We start from the raw sequence: 17,785 nt of genomic DNA on the forward strand, positions 1-17,785 counted from the left end.
AACGTCCTGTGGCTCTTTCTGGCTTGAAGTGGGTGTCCCAGCCCATCGGTGGGGCTGGACATCGCCTCCAATCAGGAGCTGTGTGACCAAAGAGTTTTGCTTAATCCCCTTCTCCACTGGTTTGGGTGAGCTGCTGGGTGGCGGCTGAGCATTGCCTGGGAACCCTTGAGTTGCGGCCCACGGACCCTCACTACGTGTTAGGTACTGTACTGTACTGTACCAGTGAGCCTTGCATTTAGTGTCTTTTTAAAAGTAATGTTCTTCAACCTCACAGCTTTGTTACATCGTCTTCCCCTTACTGGCTTTGCGCTGTTTGTTTGTTCTCTCTCTCCCGCCACCTCCTCTGCAGTGTCTCTAATTCCCTTCTTCAGCTCTGCCCCAGCTCTTTTCTCCCTCCTTAGAATTTCTCTCTCAATGTCGTACCTGATTCATCAGACAGATTCTCTCCCACGTAGGGCTTGACAACTTTCCCTGACACCAAGGGTTAGATTCTTCCCTCCACCCAAGAGCTCACCCTGTTGGTGATGGCTGTCTGTTGAAAATCTGGCCATGTGGCCTCACAGTGAGAGCTGCTGGGAGTGGAGCTCTCTTGAAATTCTGGCCCAAACAACCAGAGGGCCGAGGTCCAACTTTTTAAAGGTATTTAGGCCTCGTAGCGCTCTTGAAAATGAGACTTAGGCTCTGACATCAGGTAGGTGTTGCAATGCTAAGCAAAGAAATGACGAAATACCTTTTAAAAAGCTGGGCCCGAGCCTATTAGATCAGCATGAAAAATGTTGCCCTGGATGATAGTATTTCAGTTGCATCAGAAACTCCAGATAATTGGATTCCTATCTGGAGGGGTGTCTTACTCCACATTTATCATGGTAGGCAAAGGCTGCTTTGAACAATGAAGCCAGGTAGCTGCTGGAAGGGAAGTAGGAGCAGTTTCTCTCCGTTATGTCTTCAGCGCTTTGCCAACCCTCTTCACCAGGGCGTAGACCCAATGTCTCTTACTCTGCTTAGAGCTTTACCATACAGCCAGATGCCATAGGCTGCTAGAAACAGTCTCTGCCTTCAAATTAACGCCTCTTACAAAGTCCCTATGGAGGCTGGCATTGCTACAGGGAGCCAGCATGATGCTTGTGCAGTTGCCCGTAGCTGTGCTCATTCATGCTCTCCAAATATCGTCTGCGTTCCTTTAAGTTTAACTTTGGAATTTCCGAAGTTTCTAGTCATATGAGTAACATTCTTAATGTTTACCCTCATCCTTAACGCCGACCTAGCAATGGCTTTTGTCTGGGAATTTAGAAATCTGTTTCTTAGTTTCCTGTCTTCCAAGCTACTAACCGGAGGGCTATCAGGACCACGTTTTGTGAGACCTCTTAACTTGCATGTTGCATGCCTGAGTGGTGGAACAAGAATGAGGCGGCCGTGGTAGGTAATGTATCTTTTTTTTTAAAATAATTCTTTTATTAATACATGTTGTGTGGTGTTTTGCAGTGCCTTACGGCGTGGGAGTCGATTATACCACTATTACAAGACAAACCAGAGACCAAATAAGAAGCTCCTTCATAGCCCACAGACTTCTCTACACAAGTGCACAGTACCACTAAACAACATACTGGAGCTGTATGATGCACTGCTTTGTTGAGAGTTAGCTGAGAAATGCCAGCTGTGCCCTGTCTGGCATAGACCCACTGAAAACCCTTTGGACTTCCGTCTCTTTTTGTGTTAAATCGGTATGTTTCATCTTTTGAGTTACCTTAATGATTCCTTCTCCACCCTTGGCTTGTAATGGAAATACACAGGGATCAAGTCGCTTCTTGATAAAGAAAACTTACCTCTTAATTCCTGGAGGAACTAATGAGTGGAATACTAAAGAGATGAAAATAAAACTCTAAACTGCAAGGTGCCAATATGACATCTTTATTACCATCCTTTTTTTTTGTGTTTGTTTGCTAAATAAGGGTTGATTCCCATGAAACAGTGCCCACCAACCACCCTTCTTTTTTTTTTTTTTTTGGATGGAGAGGGAATGGCCAGAAGTGGACACTTCCTACGAGCTGTAAACTCCCTGGATTAAGCAGTTTTGGAACTAAATCTTGGTGTGGGAATTGGGCTGGTCCTAGATGAGAACATACTGACACCTCTGCAGAAAGCTTGTGATGCAAACCTGAACTGTGGATCGTGAGTGTGGCATGCTGTCTGTTCCTATTGAATATCCCAGACTCATTTGTTTACCTTTGGTGATATGAAGTAATGTAAGCTGGCGGAAGTGTACATGTGACAGATTTGGGGATCCAGGGAGGGCTGGTGTGGGGGTGAGTTTATGCTGCAGCTTTACCAGATGTGTCTTGGGAACAATGGAAGCACGCACTGATCTGTTAATACATTACTCCAAAGCAAGCACAGACAGTTGTGTGATAGCATTCTTTGATCCATGCTTCCACTTGTTTTCAGACATATATAAGCTAGATTGGAGTCCTTCTGAATCTCCCTCTGGTCTTAGTCATTTAAAACATGCCCATCGTAGTAAGGATGGATTCTTTCCTTTTGCCCTTTTCTTTCACAGCAGCCAAATGCCAAAAAGTGTCAAGTGCTTGCTGACCTCCAGTATCATTGTGCATGTGTGAAACTTGCCTTAAACATGTCAATGGCGGGTGGGAGAAGAAATACCTTCTTTTCCCCATTATGTACATTTAGTGGTCATGCTTGACTCTATTGCTCCTCATTGAAAGAGCCTCTTAAGAATCACTCTTTTTATGTATACATCTACTTTCCTTACCAGATTTTGGCAGCCTTGTAGTTAAAACCCCCTCTGCAGAACCTCCCTTTTGTTCCTTATCCAGGCTCTCCAGTTAACCACCTTTTGTTGTGAGTGGCCTTAGTACCTTCAAAGGAAGGAGCGCTGCCAAGACTGGTTACAGATACTTTTGAATCTATGTCATGTCTTTGTATGCAGCTAGACTAGCTTATTTCCTCCCATCGGAACTCCAGTGTTTAATTATTTTGGCAAACATGAGTGTAATATTCAGGATTCTAGGGTGAGCAAACAGCCTTTTTTAAATATCTCATTTTCTACCAAAGCTATTGGAATGCTCAGTTGATCCAGAGTTTAATTTAAAAAAAACCCCAAAAACTAAATTCTTAATTGTATCCCATTTACAAAGACCGTGCAAATTCCATTTAATTCATAGCTTGTCACCAGCTAAATTAATGTTATAAATTGTACCTGAAGTGTCTTCATTTAAATGTAGTATCTGCATAGTCTCTGTTCAAACAATTATGACATAAAAGTTGTGGCTGTTCGATTATTAACATGCGGGCTGCACTGGGCATAAAATTTGTCACGTTTAAGGCAGTTTTTCTACTTGACCATATCATTTCCACTGATGTAGTTTTGTGATTCTAAACGTACAATCCCTGTTAAATAACCAATTTGTCAGCATATGTTTGCGTGGCGAAATCAGGGACATTGCCTCAGATATAGTTCGTTGCAAAGTGCAGTATAACAACAATATTGTGTTCGTACAGCGAGGGAAGGCTCTAGTCAGAAATTATTCTCTGACAATGTTCTTTTTTTCCTTCCTTAAACCATTTTTTGTTCTTCCTTTCTCTGATTGTTTGATATTAGGATTTGATAATTCGGCCTAGCTGATTTGCTGGGGAATATCGGGTAGGAGTTGCTCTGATTTGCAGTGTTGTACTTTTTGTCATTAATTCACATCATTTAGCTCTTGAAAATGATTGAAAACGAAAACAAATGGTTTCATGTGGTGAAACCAGAGAATTGTTTAACCCTTGGAGTACAGTTTCTACCCTATCAAATTGGTTAGGTTTATGTACATAATTGGCTCTGAAACATCAGGCTATGGTCAAGTAAACTTGCCTTCGACTTCCCCAATGAAGCAGGAAAGACAGATTAGGCATTGAGAAATGACAACCTTTTCTAGCGCAGCTCTCTCATAGAATGATCAGCTAAGTTGCATTTCTGCTGAGCATTAAAAACCGGCATTTCTTCACAAGAGAACACTTGAAAAATGTAGTGATTCTATTTCCTTTTTTCTTCTGAGTTTGCATGTTCATGCCTTTTGCCTTTCATTTTTAGATGGAAAACTGAAGACCACCAGTTTGTCAGCTTTTAGTTCCATGAGCTGGTTCTTGTGCCATTTCTCAGAAAATACATATTATACAAGGTACTATTAGCAAAGGACATTGCAACGTTAAGTGAGGATTGTACTGGGTAGCAGGGGAGCTTTCATAGTTTCACTTAAGGCATTTAAACATGGTAGTAATGTCACCTTCTCTGAAGGTGGTGGGGTTTCTGTCTTTGACACCAGTCAACATACACCTAATATTTACACTTAACATTAACATTACGTTATTCTGCAGCATAGTCTCTGGAGCCAGCTGATTTTTAAATTACTAATAGAGTGAATGGAGCGACTTCAGGCCTTATTTGTTGTCAAGCAAACCCCTTTTTCAGCTAAGTCATTAGAACTCTGACACTTACACTGAGGCCTCCCTCTACATTCACTTGGTTAGCCGTAGGGAAAGTACACATGTATCTGGAACTCCATGTGGGCTGTAAGTTTGGGTCACAGATCAGGAGTTGTAGGCTCTTGATCGTGTTGCAGGTTGGATGTTGCTCTAGTGTGAAGCAGACGCTTCCTGCAGCCATGCAAAATAATATAAATCACTGTTTAAATTGGAAGCAAACTTCTAAGCCCTGTAGCGAAGGGGAGTTCTTAGCTATAACTGCAGGCATATGAGTAGGATATTTTGATGGTTCCCTCTTAGACACAACTAGCCTGTTGCTGAGTCTGTCTTTACGAAGCCTCACAGTATGAACCACCATGTGAAAATGGTGGTGAGCCAGGTACTGTTTCACAGTTTGAATATAGGGAGATGCTGTGCAGCATGTTAGTCGCACAGAGCAGACCAACTGACTTACAAAATGCCAAGTGTTTTCAGGGCTGCATTCTGTAGTCACGAGTCACTCGTGCAGTTCATGGTGTATGTGTGGGTATGTTAGGGCCCCAGTTTGACAGTGTATAAAGAGTTTCACTAGTATTTTTGTAACTGTAGCAAAGCAAGCATTTCACAAATACTAAGCAGAAATCCATTGAAGAGTAACTTTGTTTTACTGCATTGTTTCCTTTAACAGGTGTTTGTGTGTATCCCAAAGGGACTTTTTCTGTGTACACAAATGGATCTGGCTTAATTCTGTTCCCTCCTCCCTTCCATATTGCTTAGAAACTCCGCTGAACCAAACAGTGGGTCCACAGTCCTTTGCAACTCCATGGATTTGAACTTTTGTGGCTTGGGCCCATCCACAGCATTAAAGCATCTTCTGTTTCCCTGTGGTGTACTCCAACCCATTGCGTTTTCCATTTGTTGCCGTCTCCATCACTTCTGATAGGTGTGCAGTTCGGAGACTCTCTTGAAGTGGCACCAGCACACCCAAGCAAGCACTGTTTTAGCTCTGATATTTACATATAATCTAAAAAAAAAATTCTCTCATCAGGATTTCAGTGATGCAATAAACTTGGGAGACTTGAGAAAACAAGATATTATGGCCGGCTCAAGTAATCATTTAAAACAAAAGTTCACCATTTCGTTAAGCAGTCAGCCCTTTCCTTAAATACTGGTAGTTACCAGAGGGTAAATTGTAGTGTGTTTATATTTAAGTTCCTTGACAAAATCATTTATCACAGAATGTGATGATTGCGATGGGGGAAAGGAAGCTGAAATTGGGGAAGGAAAAGAGGTGGAAATTAAAAACAAAACTAGGAAAAGCTTAGGAAGGGCTAGAGGTTGTGTGAATGTGCAGTTTATCCATCCATCAGTGAGTTACGCACTACCCTTTCAGTTCTGGAAACCTGGCTTTAAATTTGGCTTCAGTTCCAGATGAAACGTGAGGGCCTCCATCTCAAACCTTTGTCTGCATCACAAAACCACTGCACACAAATTGGCATAAATGGAAGGCCTTAACCTCATGGAGGGTCTACAAGTGTAAATGGCGGTGCTGCAGAGGGAGCTCTGGGATAGTGCTTTTGCATAGTCTGTCCATACTACATACTTGCTTCTGCCTGGGTCCTGCAAATACTTACGTACGTGAAGGTTCAGTTCAACTCAACTGGACTACTTTTGTATGTTTGCTGGATTGGGGGCTTAACCCAGTTCGCCTATTTAACTAAAGAAATGATGCAAAATGTGCTTCAGACTATTTCATAAAATGTTTAACTGAAACTTTGTCTTCAGTAGGTGGTGCTTTTGACCCAGTATTTGTGTGTGTAAAACTGTGGGCACAAATTCTGAGTTGTATTTAACAAGCTGTCATTTGCTGTTCAGCTGCCTTAAACACTACAAGGTAGAGAGACAGTCTTCTTCCTTTTTGGTTTTAACCAGCTTTTTTTTTTTTTCCACTGTAAACAATTGAAGGTCATTCAAGAAGGGAAAACTTTTTTTCAGGAGAAAAATTACTAGTATTTGCCAAATACATTTCTGATAACGTGAAACTGGGCACTTTCAGAAAAAACATTTTTTTTTGCCTTTTTGGGATATGTGAAAGTTTAAATATTGATATTTTAAATGTATTTTGGTCACTTTTTGATTGTAAGGAATAAAAGATTATTGATAAATACATGCTTGACACTCTAGTTTTGGCAAGAGGTATTTGATATATAATTAACACTATTACTTTGGGGTTGATTAGATGAGGCAGACAATGCTTATCAAAAGAGTAACTTTTTGAATAACTCATTCTTGCTTAGGCTATTTAACGCCTAAAGATCAAGGGTGCTTGCGTCCCCCTTGGCCTGGATAGCTAAGGCCCTAATCCTACAAGAGACATTTACGTCAATGGTTGTCATGGGTCAAGGTTCTACCAACATCGATTGCGGGATTTGGGCCGGTCACCCACACAGCATACAAATAGGTGATGCTGGTTTTGTTATGCAACAGTGAACGATCTACAGTATTTCATCTCTTGTGGGTGGAGACTGGGCAACGTTGTCATGTTCATTCTACTTCCTATGTGCCTGCACTCATGGCTCCCTTTAACATTCAGGGGAGTTTATACCATGAGGCAAGTTGATGTTGCCATGAAATTTAATTTCTGCCAACACATTTTTAAGAATTCATTCCTTGTGTCGCTCGGCCTGTAACACCATGAATGGAAATGCCCAACCTGTGTACTGTATTTTTAACTTTTTGTAAAAACCAGTTTATAGAAACTTGTTTATTTTTCATACTCTGGTTATCCTCACATCACCCCTCCCCTTCCCACCCATGCCTGGATAAACCAAAATTAAACTGTGAAGATTTGTCTTTGTATTAGCTAGTGGACGATGTACAGATTGGAGTGGCTTTTGTTTCCTACACTCAGCCAAATTTAACATGTTTTGCTTTTCTTGTTAAACTCACAGGATATAAAATGTCTTTGATTTCAGGTGCTGGCATGTTTCTGTTCCATTTCATTTATCTCTGTAGAAACATACTCTGCATTGTTACTATGGACCTAGTATTGATTAAAAAAAAAAACACCTTGAAGTAAAATCTTTGTAATGCTTGATAACTATTAGTGTGTACATTTTTTTAAAGACACTGTTTCTTTACCTCAATTAATTTAAAGGAATGGACCAATAAATGTATTAAAGGATGATTTCTTTACCTAATACTGAGTTTCATTTTGTATAGTCTTTACTAAATCTGTGGCACGATGCATGCACTTGTACTTATTTTGCTCGACTGTTCACTCCCCTGTATGCTGTTGTGGTGAAACTTGTGCTTTTAATACTGCCTCTTCCAGGGGGGAGGATTTCCCCTGTGCTATGATAACTCAGCTGTTTACATCTGCCTTCAGGTGGTACCCTTCACCCATAGTGCAACCATCTCCCTTACACATTATCCGTGCAATATTGCTGTGTTTTGGCTCTCCATTTATAAAATGGGGAGAATGACATGTTCTCGCTGTAAGGGAGTGACTTGCCCAAGGTCACACAGGCAGGACTTGACCCCAGATCTCCTCCAACCTAGTCCAGTATCTTAACGGCATTACCAACCTTGCCTTCGAAAGACACAGGTAAGGGGTAAAACTCGCCTACTGCTTCAGCATAGTGCAACTGACACCTCTTAATATAGTGCAAATAACGTAAACAGCAGGACATTGTGTTTAAAGCAAACTTACTTGGCTCTCTACTTACACAAGATGCTGAATTTGTATTGTAATCTTCATGTGGCTGTGGCTTTCTAGGGTCTAGTTCACACAACTTACACATGATGGTATCACTGGGCTTCTTCCTGCAGGGGTCACCTTGAATAGTACCCCTCATCTGTCAGGGACCATTCCCCCCTTAAGCTGCATGGATATGCTGGTTTGGTGGGACTGGGGTTAGATAGCAGGATTCAGAAATCCTTCAGAGGATTTCTGTAGCTGTTTCCACCAACACTGTACCAAAGCATTTAGAGGATACCTGTTGAATAATTCTTTATTGATTGTTTGATTTACAACTTGTATAAAAAGTAAATGGGGGGTGAAGTGAGTTAATGGCTAAATCTATATGAGGATGTGTGTCCTCATGCCTTTCAAAAATAGTTTAACACGGTTAATGGTCAGTGTCTGCTGCTGAATTAACTTCAAATTTGCATCCACTACTAATTGCACCTACTGTATGAGCCAAAAGAGCATCATGCATGAGCTCTGTTCCCTCTTCATTGCACGTGCAGAACTTGTGCCTGCACCGGTCTGGTAAAACAGATCCTGAAGGTCTGACTATGCTCCAGCTAAGGTGCAGCTGTTTCTCAAGCTGATCAGTAGGTTCACAGTACTGCTGGGGTAGGTCATTCTACAACCCCAGAATAAGACTGTCCAGGCCGGAAGAGCTTGCAATTATCTCTAGATTGAAAAAACAAAAGGCTCAAGCTCTGTATCTTCCCCTCGTTTCCATTTTGGGCACCCTGTTGAATGTCTTTTCTGGGGCTAGTCCTAGAAAAGCCCAGTAGAACTTCACTTAAATTACTAAGGGAGCTTGTCTCCTTTTTAAAACATCTGTCACATTCACACTGAAATTCACTATGAAGTGTACTTCAATGAATTTGAAAGGTCCGTATCGCTCTGAAAAGGAGCTTCCTTCTGCAAAGGAGTTTGCCCTTTTTATATCTATCTTCACTCTTCTCCTCCAGCAATTTAATCTGCAAAGTGAGGGTACTGGAAATTTTTATGCAGAAGTGACCTGTCCATTTTCTGACAGACCTAATCCAGAGGGTCAGAGGGGAGGGACTTTTGTCTGGCAGCAATTCTTCCTCCAGATGAACTGTCCATCATTTTTTCCAAGGGTTGCTGCTGCTGAAGGGAGGTGACCATCTCAGCAGGGGTTGTCCCCACAGCCCTTATGCTACAGACTGACAGAGCTCCTGCTCCAGACTTTATTGCTAGACTACTACGGCCCAGCTACAGTGGAAACTTTTTTCTTTGGGCTAGGAGCCAAGATGGTGTCTTCCCTGCCACTGGCATAAATTTGAAATCCAATGCAGCTTGACTAGCTCTAGAAAAGATTGGCTACCACTTCTCAACCACAGAAGCAGTTGGGCAAGCTTCTCTCTCTCACAGCAGGAGAAGGGGGCGGTGGCCTGCTGACTCAGTATTTGTCCTCGGCCTGTTGGCTACCCATGATGACATTCTGTGGTGTGGATAACGTGTTGAATTTCAGTCTAAATCCATATTGACTAACACTAGTGTGGCAGACCAGAGGAGCTATGTCGTCTTCTGTCAGGCCTCTGAGCTACCTCGTGTAGTAACGTGCTCCACCCTACAACTACTCCCAGCGCTAAAACTTGCACCTGCATGCCATCATTCCGCTAGGACTTCCCGGGAGCCAGATGTTGACTGTTGCTTGTAGACCACGATGCTGTAGAAAACAAAATGAGGAGGAGGAGGATGTGAATAGCTGCTCAAACGACCCTCACAAGCCAGAATCTTTGCAGGGGTCTGTTAGTAGTAATTTGGCTCAACAGGGAGCTTGCTCCAACAGTTCTGCCTGGGGTCTCTAAGTATTGGCACAGTTGCGTTTACGCTTGCTAGCCATGTAGTGCATAGCTTACACAGGGCTAGTTCCACTAACTGCCACTGTGAGGTGCCTTGCACATGTACACCTGCTGTAGCTGTAATATTCTTGAACAGCTTTAATCCAGTGATGCTGCCTTAAAATATAGTTGGTAACTGGTACCTATGCACTGACTTTGGAGGAAGGATGGGCCAGGTACCAGATCACTTGCTTACAACTTCAGTAACTGGCTTGTACAGAAGAATGGAAAGGAGAAAGTTGCCGCTGATGCCGACAGGCTTAACTGGTGACTACTACTACCCCCACCTCTGAGTACTGGCTCTGAGTAAGACTGAATGAGCCCCTAGCCATGACAGCTGTACAGGCATTCTTCACAAGGATTCTCACTAGGGGCCAGAACTGCAGCTTCCCACTTAGTTAATTGGGGTTAATTGTATAGATGCCACTATTCAACAGAATGCACCACGAGTTGTACGCTAGTGCGTGGCCTCTGAAATGACCTCCCCTGCACCCAGCCTGCTCGCTGTTGTGAAAGCAGTAGTGATTCCAGGCCAGGGCTTTGGGGGAAGTCTCACAATTCGTAGTCTGCTGCACCCTGCCTTGTGTTGAATACTAACACCCTAGTCTAGTTATGGCACCTTGTGGCTACAGTGTTAAATACATTGTCTCGGCTTGCACCATTCTACTGACTCATAGTCAGCATGGCAGCCCGGGGACGCATGGGAGTGCGGAATGATTATGTCTGCCTTCCTGTTCCACTTATAATCAGCGCTAAGGGATGGTTGGGTGTGCTGCCTGTCCCCAAAAGGACAAGGGAAACCACGCTATTGAGGAAATACCACGCTTTTGCACTTACAAACAGGTTTAGATTAGGAAGCATTTGTCATTCCCCCCCCCCCCCCAATGCCTCTTGGCTCAACTTTTATGTCAAGTATTGGCATCTATACTGAATTAAATGCCACTGACTTAATTAACTGCAATAAATTGGCATTGGCACTATGTAACTGGGAAAGAAGTCTCTGCATGGTCGCCTCCATGATACAAACAGCTTTAAGCTGCTCATTAACGTGATTCAGGTGTGTCCTTCCAGAGAAAAAATTCAGAGGTGGTTACGGTACCTGGCTGTGAAAAACCAATGATTTCCTCTTTGCATAGCTTAGCCTATGTACAGTTGTTGATAGTGGGCGTGTCATGGAGCTTGGAAAAGAACGTGATCTTCCTGCTTCCTTTACCAGGGCTGTGGTTTACACTCTCTCGAGTAGCTGTGGCCTCGAATTAGTTAAAGTGGCCCAGCTGCTCCGCTGTATGCTCGCTAGTGCAGCCACTCTAAGCCACCAGCAGAGAGCTCTCCCGGTGGCTGAATTACTCTAGTCTCTGCAAGTGGCAGTAGAAGCTCTCCTGCTGACATAGCGCTGTCCACACTGACATTGGCATAAATATGTCACTCCGGGGGGTGGGGGCTTAACATGTCACCCTAAGCTGGAGTGTATATGCTGTTCATTGGCGGGTTGTGCTGCTTTGATAGGTGAAGACCACCAGAAAGCTTTTTTTTTTCCCTCTTCTTCTTCTTTCAGTCCATCTGTTTTTACCTTTTGTGATATCACATTTGGTTTTGCTGGAGGACTTCCTGTGACTCTCAGGGGATATCAGCTTATGTTGTTACAGCCCCTCCTTCAGGTATAGCTAGCATTTCTCCACCAAGTAAGTCACAGGCAGTAAATGTGTTAAGTATAAAATAAGCTGAGTAGGAATCCCTCCCTCTTTCTGTTTTCATTCCTTTGCGCGTGATGTTAGTTTCACTAGCTCTCCACCCACCATCAATGCCAGCCAGGAAGGCTCCACTGTGGCTTAAAAAAAAAAGGACCACGTCTTCTCCAGCTGCCTTTGTTTTTAGACACATAATGTGTATAATCACACAAGAACGGAAATCTTATTTTCCCCTCCCCTCCTTTTGCAAGTCCCTTAAGGGGGGAAAAAAAAACCCTAACATCCCTCCCCTTCCTTACCTGATGGGGATGATACTTAGGCAGCTCGCGCCACAAGACAAAATGAAAGAGAACCCGCTGAACCAGTCCAGTGTCTTTTGATAGAGCTTGTTGAAGGCTGTTGATGTAACTACCCCCGTGATCACTAAAGAGAGTTGCAGCAAGACAAACACCTTCCCTGTAAACAAGCAGATAAATAGTTACTCTTAGCCAGAGCCTCAAAGTAAGAAGGAAAAACCACTGTCTATGGAGTAAATGTGGGCAGAAAGCCACATCCGTGTTTGGGTCCAGTCCCTTTGACACACAATAAATATTTTGGATAGCAGCTAGTGTAGCTGCATCAGTGCACACGTCGAAGAGAGATGCTAGGCAAAACTTCTAAGCAGCCCTGCTACTGCACACGGCAGGCTACGCTTACAGGTCTGTCAGGCGGGGCAAAAGAAGTGTGCTTTTTACTTTGCGTTTAGCAACCCTCCTTTTATGTCTGTCTGGCCACAGTTCAGCACCTTTTAAGCTCACAACACAACCAATCTTAAAGGCATGCAGTTGTTTCGACACAGCTGTCTGGGGCAGCGGAGGACGGTTCAATCACGTTAAAGTATCTTGTTCAAAAAGCACACCCTATTGCCAATGGAGACAGAGCTTTGAACGAGCGCAGCTCTACCTGTGGCGTGTCACCAATGGCTGAAATAGTGGCCCTAAGTCTAAAGGGATGAGGGCCCCCCCTAGCTAACTGTTCCCATGCTAAGTAGCTCAGACAACTGTGGACTCCTCAGAGTTTGACTGGAAAGGCAGTGCTGGTAGAGAGGCGATGATGGTTTGCTCCAACCTTGTGTCTCCTGTATTCATCGCTGAGCTGTGGCATAACTGCCTACAATCATTCCTTCTCCTACTCCACTTTGAACATAGCGTAGTCTCCAAAACACGTGCTGAAAGGCCTGCGATGGGATAAACACTGAGAGGGAACAGGGACAAGCTACTCCCAACACCCTAAATGGTCCCCCCCAGTTCTAATGGTTTTAGCAGCATCCAGGCTGTTTTAAAGCACTGAGCAGAATGCAGGCGGCAGCAAGCGCCACTTACTCAGCACTGCCCCCTACAGCGAATGAGCGTCATTGGCATAATTGGGTTTCTGTCCCATTCATCACCCCGCCCCACCCCCCAACACACACACAGACACAAATCATGTTACTCACCATAGGACGATCCTTGTACGTGTTTGGATAACACAGATCTGATGGTGGGTAAGGGGATGAGAGCAAAGAGCATTACTGCCCGAGCTGTAACACAGAGAAATGGGTCACTTTCCTGGTGTCAGCACCTCAGCCTGCTGCCCCCTTAATGGCGAAGCCAGGAATTGCGGCTCAAGGGTGGGGAGGTGTTGAGCAAAGCATAGGCCACAGCTATTCATTGCACACATCACCCAGTGAATCCTACAATGTGCGTCTTTCGGTCACAGCAGCTTTTCTTTGTTTAAAGTTATCTGAGTGCTCAGGTAGGGCTTTGTCCCATTCGAGTGGCTGGTTCACAGAGAGGAGTGGATACGGCCTCTAGGTTGAGCAGCAGCAATCCTGCTCTTAGGTGCTGAGCGTCCTAGCTTCATGCACAGGTAGGACGCTGTCTATCTGCATGATTGTGTGTTAACGCAATGGCTCTGGCATTGCTTGGTCCTTAGATTGTAAGCACTGTGGGGGCAGGGCTTTTCTTTTTGTTCTCTGTACAGCACCTAGCACAAGAGGGTCCTGGTCCATGACTAGGCTTCTAGGTGCGACCACAATACATGTATTAACTACCTCTTACAGACAATGCAGGATTGTCGGTGGGTGATAGAAGCTACTTAGCCAAGTATGTTTTTTCCTAGCAATACTTTTTCCTAGCCCCATTCCCCGGAAACCTTGTTCCTCCAACTGTATTTGAACGGTCTCTTTGAGCAAAGCTGTTCAGAAAGCCCATTCCCCTCGGGTTTCTTTTGACACCAAATGTAACATTCCACCTTCTCGCCAGAAAGCATGTTCTGGGGACGTTCAGCTTCCATTGCTACAAGCTACAATAGCATCACACGGGCCATTTTTTTTTTTTTTGCTCTCCCTTAACATTGTGTCCATGTCAGTCTGTCAGCAAGGAGATCTTAAGCTGCTTGATCTGGGCCTCTTTCTCTCTCTACGTTTATCAAACATTAATTTTACACCTCACTGTCACTAAAGGACAGTTTTTTTGCTGCTGCAGCTGCTGCCTACTGACAAACTCAGCGCCTCCCTCTCAGTGTAGCGAGGGTCAGGAGGCCGCCTGGGCCTATCGATGTCCGTCCCTCGTCCATTTATGTCTGTAACCCACTAACGCCCTCTTTTTGTTCATTGACTGCAGAAATGGTCCCTTACAAGATGTTCTAACTGTGTGTGCTACACACTCTGCCCCACCTTGCATTTTGCTGGGATGCTGGAAGGTCCTTTCTCAGAGTCAGCCCTGAAAAAGAGTTCTGTGGTGCACAGACGCCCATCTCTCTCACCAACAGAAAAAGATAATTCCTCACCCATCCTGTCCACTTACTCACTCAAAGCATGGGATTTTGGATACAGAATGCTAATATGTTACATTGCTACCGTAGCTCAAGTTGGCAAGTAACAATGCTTTGCAATTGAGCTTCCCGGCAACCATAGCTATGCCTCATTGTTAAACAACACCACAACTTTATCCAAGCAGCTCCAGCCAACAGAATGCTGCCGTTTCATCTCTGCCAAGGTGAGCAAAGCTTTCTTCCTTCTCAACCTCAGCCCTTTCCTTACAAGGAGCAATATTCCACACCGTAATGTTGTTCGACTATTATTAATAACTGAAAAGGTTTTTTTTTTCTCCTACACAAAGCTGCCATTGTTCATCAGCTTAGCGCTGGGCTGTGATCTAGTTCAGAATGATCATCATTAACTAAAACAATTTTTTAAAAATGGATAGGTAGAATACTCCAATCCCTCCTTAAAGCCAACCTGTGCCATGAAGTTTAGCCCTGTTAAGCCAGCAAAAAGGGGAGGGGGCGGGGGCTGAACCAAGAGCTCAAAGCCAAAGGCGCACACATTTAGGTAAAATGCAGAGCTGCTCTGAATTTGCACTCGAAGTGGCTGCTGCTGCCGGAGTTAGTGGACTCAGGCAGGCCACCTGCTGCTATCTCAGGAGGAACGGAGGTGGGGGAACCATGGCTCTGGTCATGATGGCCTGTTGGCAGCCCCAGGGAGGTAGGGACAACCTTGTAACCAGAGAGCAAAGATGAGGTATGTTGGGGGCGGGGGAATTGAAGAGGAGTCCATTGCGTCTCACACTCACCATTTTGACCTCTTGATATTTAAACCCTGATGTAACAGAATTGTGGGGGTGACGCATAAATTTGGAAATGAGCGTGCGAGTGGCGCACAGCCTTTCCTGCTCTGACGTTTGCAATGCAGTGAAGAGCAAAGCGCCTTACGCTGCTGAAGCGTGTCCCTTAGGCCTGCCTGCCACCTATGGTACATGGGCTGGGTAATGGCCACCTGCAGTGGCTGGACCCAATCACGGGCCAGTTTGACTCACCAATGTAGAAGAGGAAGGTCCAGCGCACGAAGGCCATGATGAGAATGCCAGCACTGAAGGACAGTATCCCCACGATGATCATAGTGGTGTCTCTGAAATACTTGGCGAACACGTACACCCCCAGGAAACTGGTAATGAAGATCAAGTAGCCAGCAGCATTGCCATAGCCAATATCCACCGGGCCCCAGCTCAAAGGTTTCTTGAGCAAAAACAGCGGGAGCACATCCATCGCGCCCACCACTGCTAGGTCATACAGGCAAGCCGCCAGGAAGAGCATTGCAATGATCAGTTTTGACGGGGCCAGGGGGCCGTGCCCCTCATCCTCACAGGAGCCGGAATTCCCGGCCGTGTTTTCACTGGCTGGTAGTTGGCCGTCAAGGTGATCTAGGTCCTTGGGTTTGCCGTGCTCTGTGGAAGTGGGGCAGATGCTCTCAGGCTTAGGGACTTTCAGCACAAAGAAGCTGTAGAGGACGCAGAAGACGTAGCAGCCAATGCTGCACGCCACGAGCACGGCGCCCTGTCGATAACTTACGCTGAAAAGGCCAAAGATGTGCCCAGACACAAGGCTTCCCAAGAAACCTGCCATCCCGTAGACCAGCTCGATGACAATCAGCCGCAGAGCCCGCCTGCTCTCCGAGGAGCCCAGAGACCCCAGCGCCATGACGCTTGCCCAGTAGGTGGTGAAGCCTCCCGTCAGGCCGTTTAAGGCAGCAGCCCCGTACATCACTTCAATGGGCCACTCCAGCAGGATCAAGAGGAGCAGGAGGGACCTGGAGACCAGATAGCCGAAGAGAGGGAAGCAAATGGGGATCTTCCTGTTTGTGTTGTCACCGAGCTTTGCCAGGCTGTAGGCCGTCAGCAAGGGGCTCAGGTTCAGGACCAAATTGTAGACGATGTAGAAGTCAGAGATGGCTTTCTGCTGCACATCCTCCAGCACGTGCGCCGGGGCGCTGGCGTTGGTCTGGTTGTAGTAGTTCTTCACCACCAGCAGCAGCCCTGTGTCATAAAAGGCGCTGGCGACCTGGGCGCCAGCCACGACGGGCTCAATCCAGGTTCTCATCGCCATTCCTCCAACCATGATGGCTCCTGGCCAGGAGGGAGGGAGGAGAGGCAGGGCGATGTGCTGGAGAGAGCAGGGGAAACTGGTCCAGAAGTTCTTGTCTCAAAAGAGAACGTAGCTGAAGGCTGCAAGTTAGCACAGAAAGAGAGACAGAGGTGTGAGCGCAACGCTGGCTGCCAGAGTGTGCCTGCATCTCAACCTCCAGCGACACAGCCCCATACAGCTGCTGTGATTCTGCTGACTCTCTCTCTCCTCTGCCTGTGCCAGGGAACGGGGAAACTTTTGTCTGCATGGAGCACGCCTTCCACTCTGTGCATTCAAGAGGTCACATGGCCCTGGGGGAATTTCTGTCTCACTTGAGGAAGTGAATGGTCCCTGGTTGTGGTTTATGTTTCACCGCCCCCTGATCCGACGCGTGCAAAAGGAAGCTCAGCAAAGCTGCGGTCACCTCTAGCTACAGGGGGAGGAAAGGGCTGAAGCTATTGCCCAGTAACCCCAAATCGTTGCTTCACCCCTCCCCAACTCTTTGTTGCTGGTGGCTTTTGTACCTATTTATCCTGTGTCACCCCCAAAAAAGCTCTTCAACAATTTGAACAACAAATTGTACCAGGAGTTTAAAAAACACACACACAAAAACTTCTGGGCTGTTCCACTGACCTCTCTCCGGTGTGCTTTCAGCCTTGCTGTGCTTCTCAGCTGTGGGCAATCCTGATGGGAGCTCTTGGCTTTTACAAAAAGCAGAGCCTGGCCATACCCCTCTTCCCTCCGCCCACAATGGCTGAGTAACCAGTGAGAGGATGAGGTAGTAGATTGGGTGAGTAAGAGGCCACATACTGGAAAAATGTGTGGCAACCCCATCTCCTCCCTTCAGTTCTGCTGGGAGCCGAGACACCAGGAGCAGTGAGGCGATGGGAAAAGAGAGGCTGACGAGCAGGACGCGCTCTGACTATGGCCAGCTGTGCTTTCGCAAGCTCCCTCTTGCCTAATCCACCTTCCAAAGCAGCCTCTTCTCATCAAATCCCCCTGCCACGAGGGCTCCCTTCCCTGCCTTGCTCAGCTGTGAGGCAACTTGCTTGATGCTGGGAAAAACTGACTCCATCTCCATGTCTCACCCCCCACCCCCACCCCGGGCC

At 45.6% G+C, this 17,785-nt stretch overlaps 2 protein-coding genes across 2 annotated transcripts in view; one reads left to right on the forward strand and one right to left on the reverse strand.

Annotated features, from left to right (window-relative positions):
• The window catches only part of SNX30 (sorting nexin family member 30), a 66,028-nt gene extending 58,367 nt beyond the window's left edge, over window positions 1-7,661 (forward strand). The window contains exon 9 of the mRNA XM_067553244.1: window positions 1,483-7,661. Coding sequence (XP_067409345.1) covers window positions 1,483-1,542 — 60 coding nt within the window. The 3' untranslated portion in view covers window positions 1,543-7,661. The remainder of the gene's footprint in view (window positions 1-1,482) is intronic.
• Window positions 7,662-8,464: 803 nt separating this feature from the next.
• Window positions 8,465-16,704, reverse strand: SLC46A2 (solute carrier family 46 member 2). The gene is made up of 4 exons (XM_067553448.1): window positions 15,593-16,704; window positions 13,231-13,314; window positions 12,056-12,212; window positions 8,465-9,893 (listed from the first exon to the last, which is right to left on the reverse strand). The coding sequence occupies exons 1-4, from the start codon at window positions 16,668-16,670 to the stop codon at window positions 9,836-9,838; spliced, it is 1,377 nt and encodes a 458-aa protein (XP_067409549.1). The 5' UTR covers window positions 16,671-16,704; the 3' UTR covers window positions 8,465-9,835.
• Window positions 16,705-17,785: the final 1,081 nt, after the last annotated feature.

Source organism: Emydura macquarii, unplaced genomic scaffold, assembly GCF_026122565.2.
Source record: "Emydura macquarii macquarii isolate MOO-44397 ecotype Brisbane River unplaced genomic scaffold, CSIRO-AGI_Emac_v2 contig_1451, whole genome shotgun sequence".
Lineage (NCBI taxonomy): Eukaryota > Metazoa > Chordata > Testudines > Chelidae > Emydura > Emydura macquarii.

What these genes read in the sequence shown, in the direction of transcription:
- SLC46A2 (XM_067553448.1), bottom strand. Translation starts at nt 16,670, where the DNA reads ATGGTTGGAGGAATGGCGATGAGAACCTGGATTGAGCCCGTCGTGGCT. An exon ending in CGTACAAGGATCGTCCTATG is followed by an intron (nt 12,213 to 13,230) that starts GTGAGTAACATG and finishes GCTTGTTTACAG; the next exon opens with GGAAGGTGTTTGTCTTGCTG. An exon ending in CTAAGTATCATCCCCATCAG is followed by an intron (nt 9,894 to 12,055) that starts GTAAGGAAGGGG and finishes TGTTTTCTACAG; the next exon opens with CATCGTGGTCTACAAGCAAC.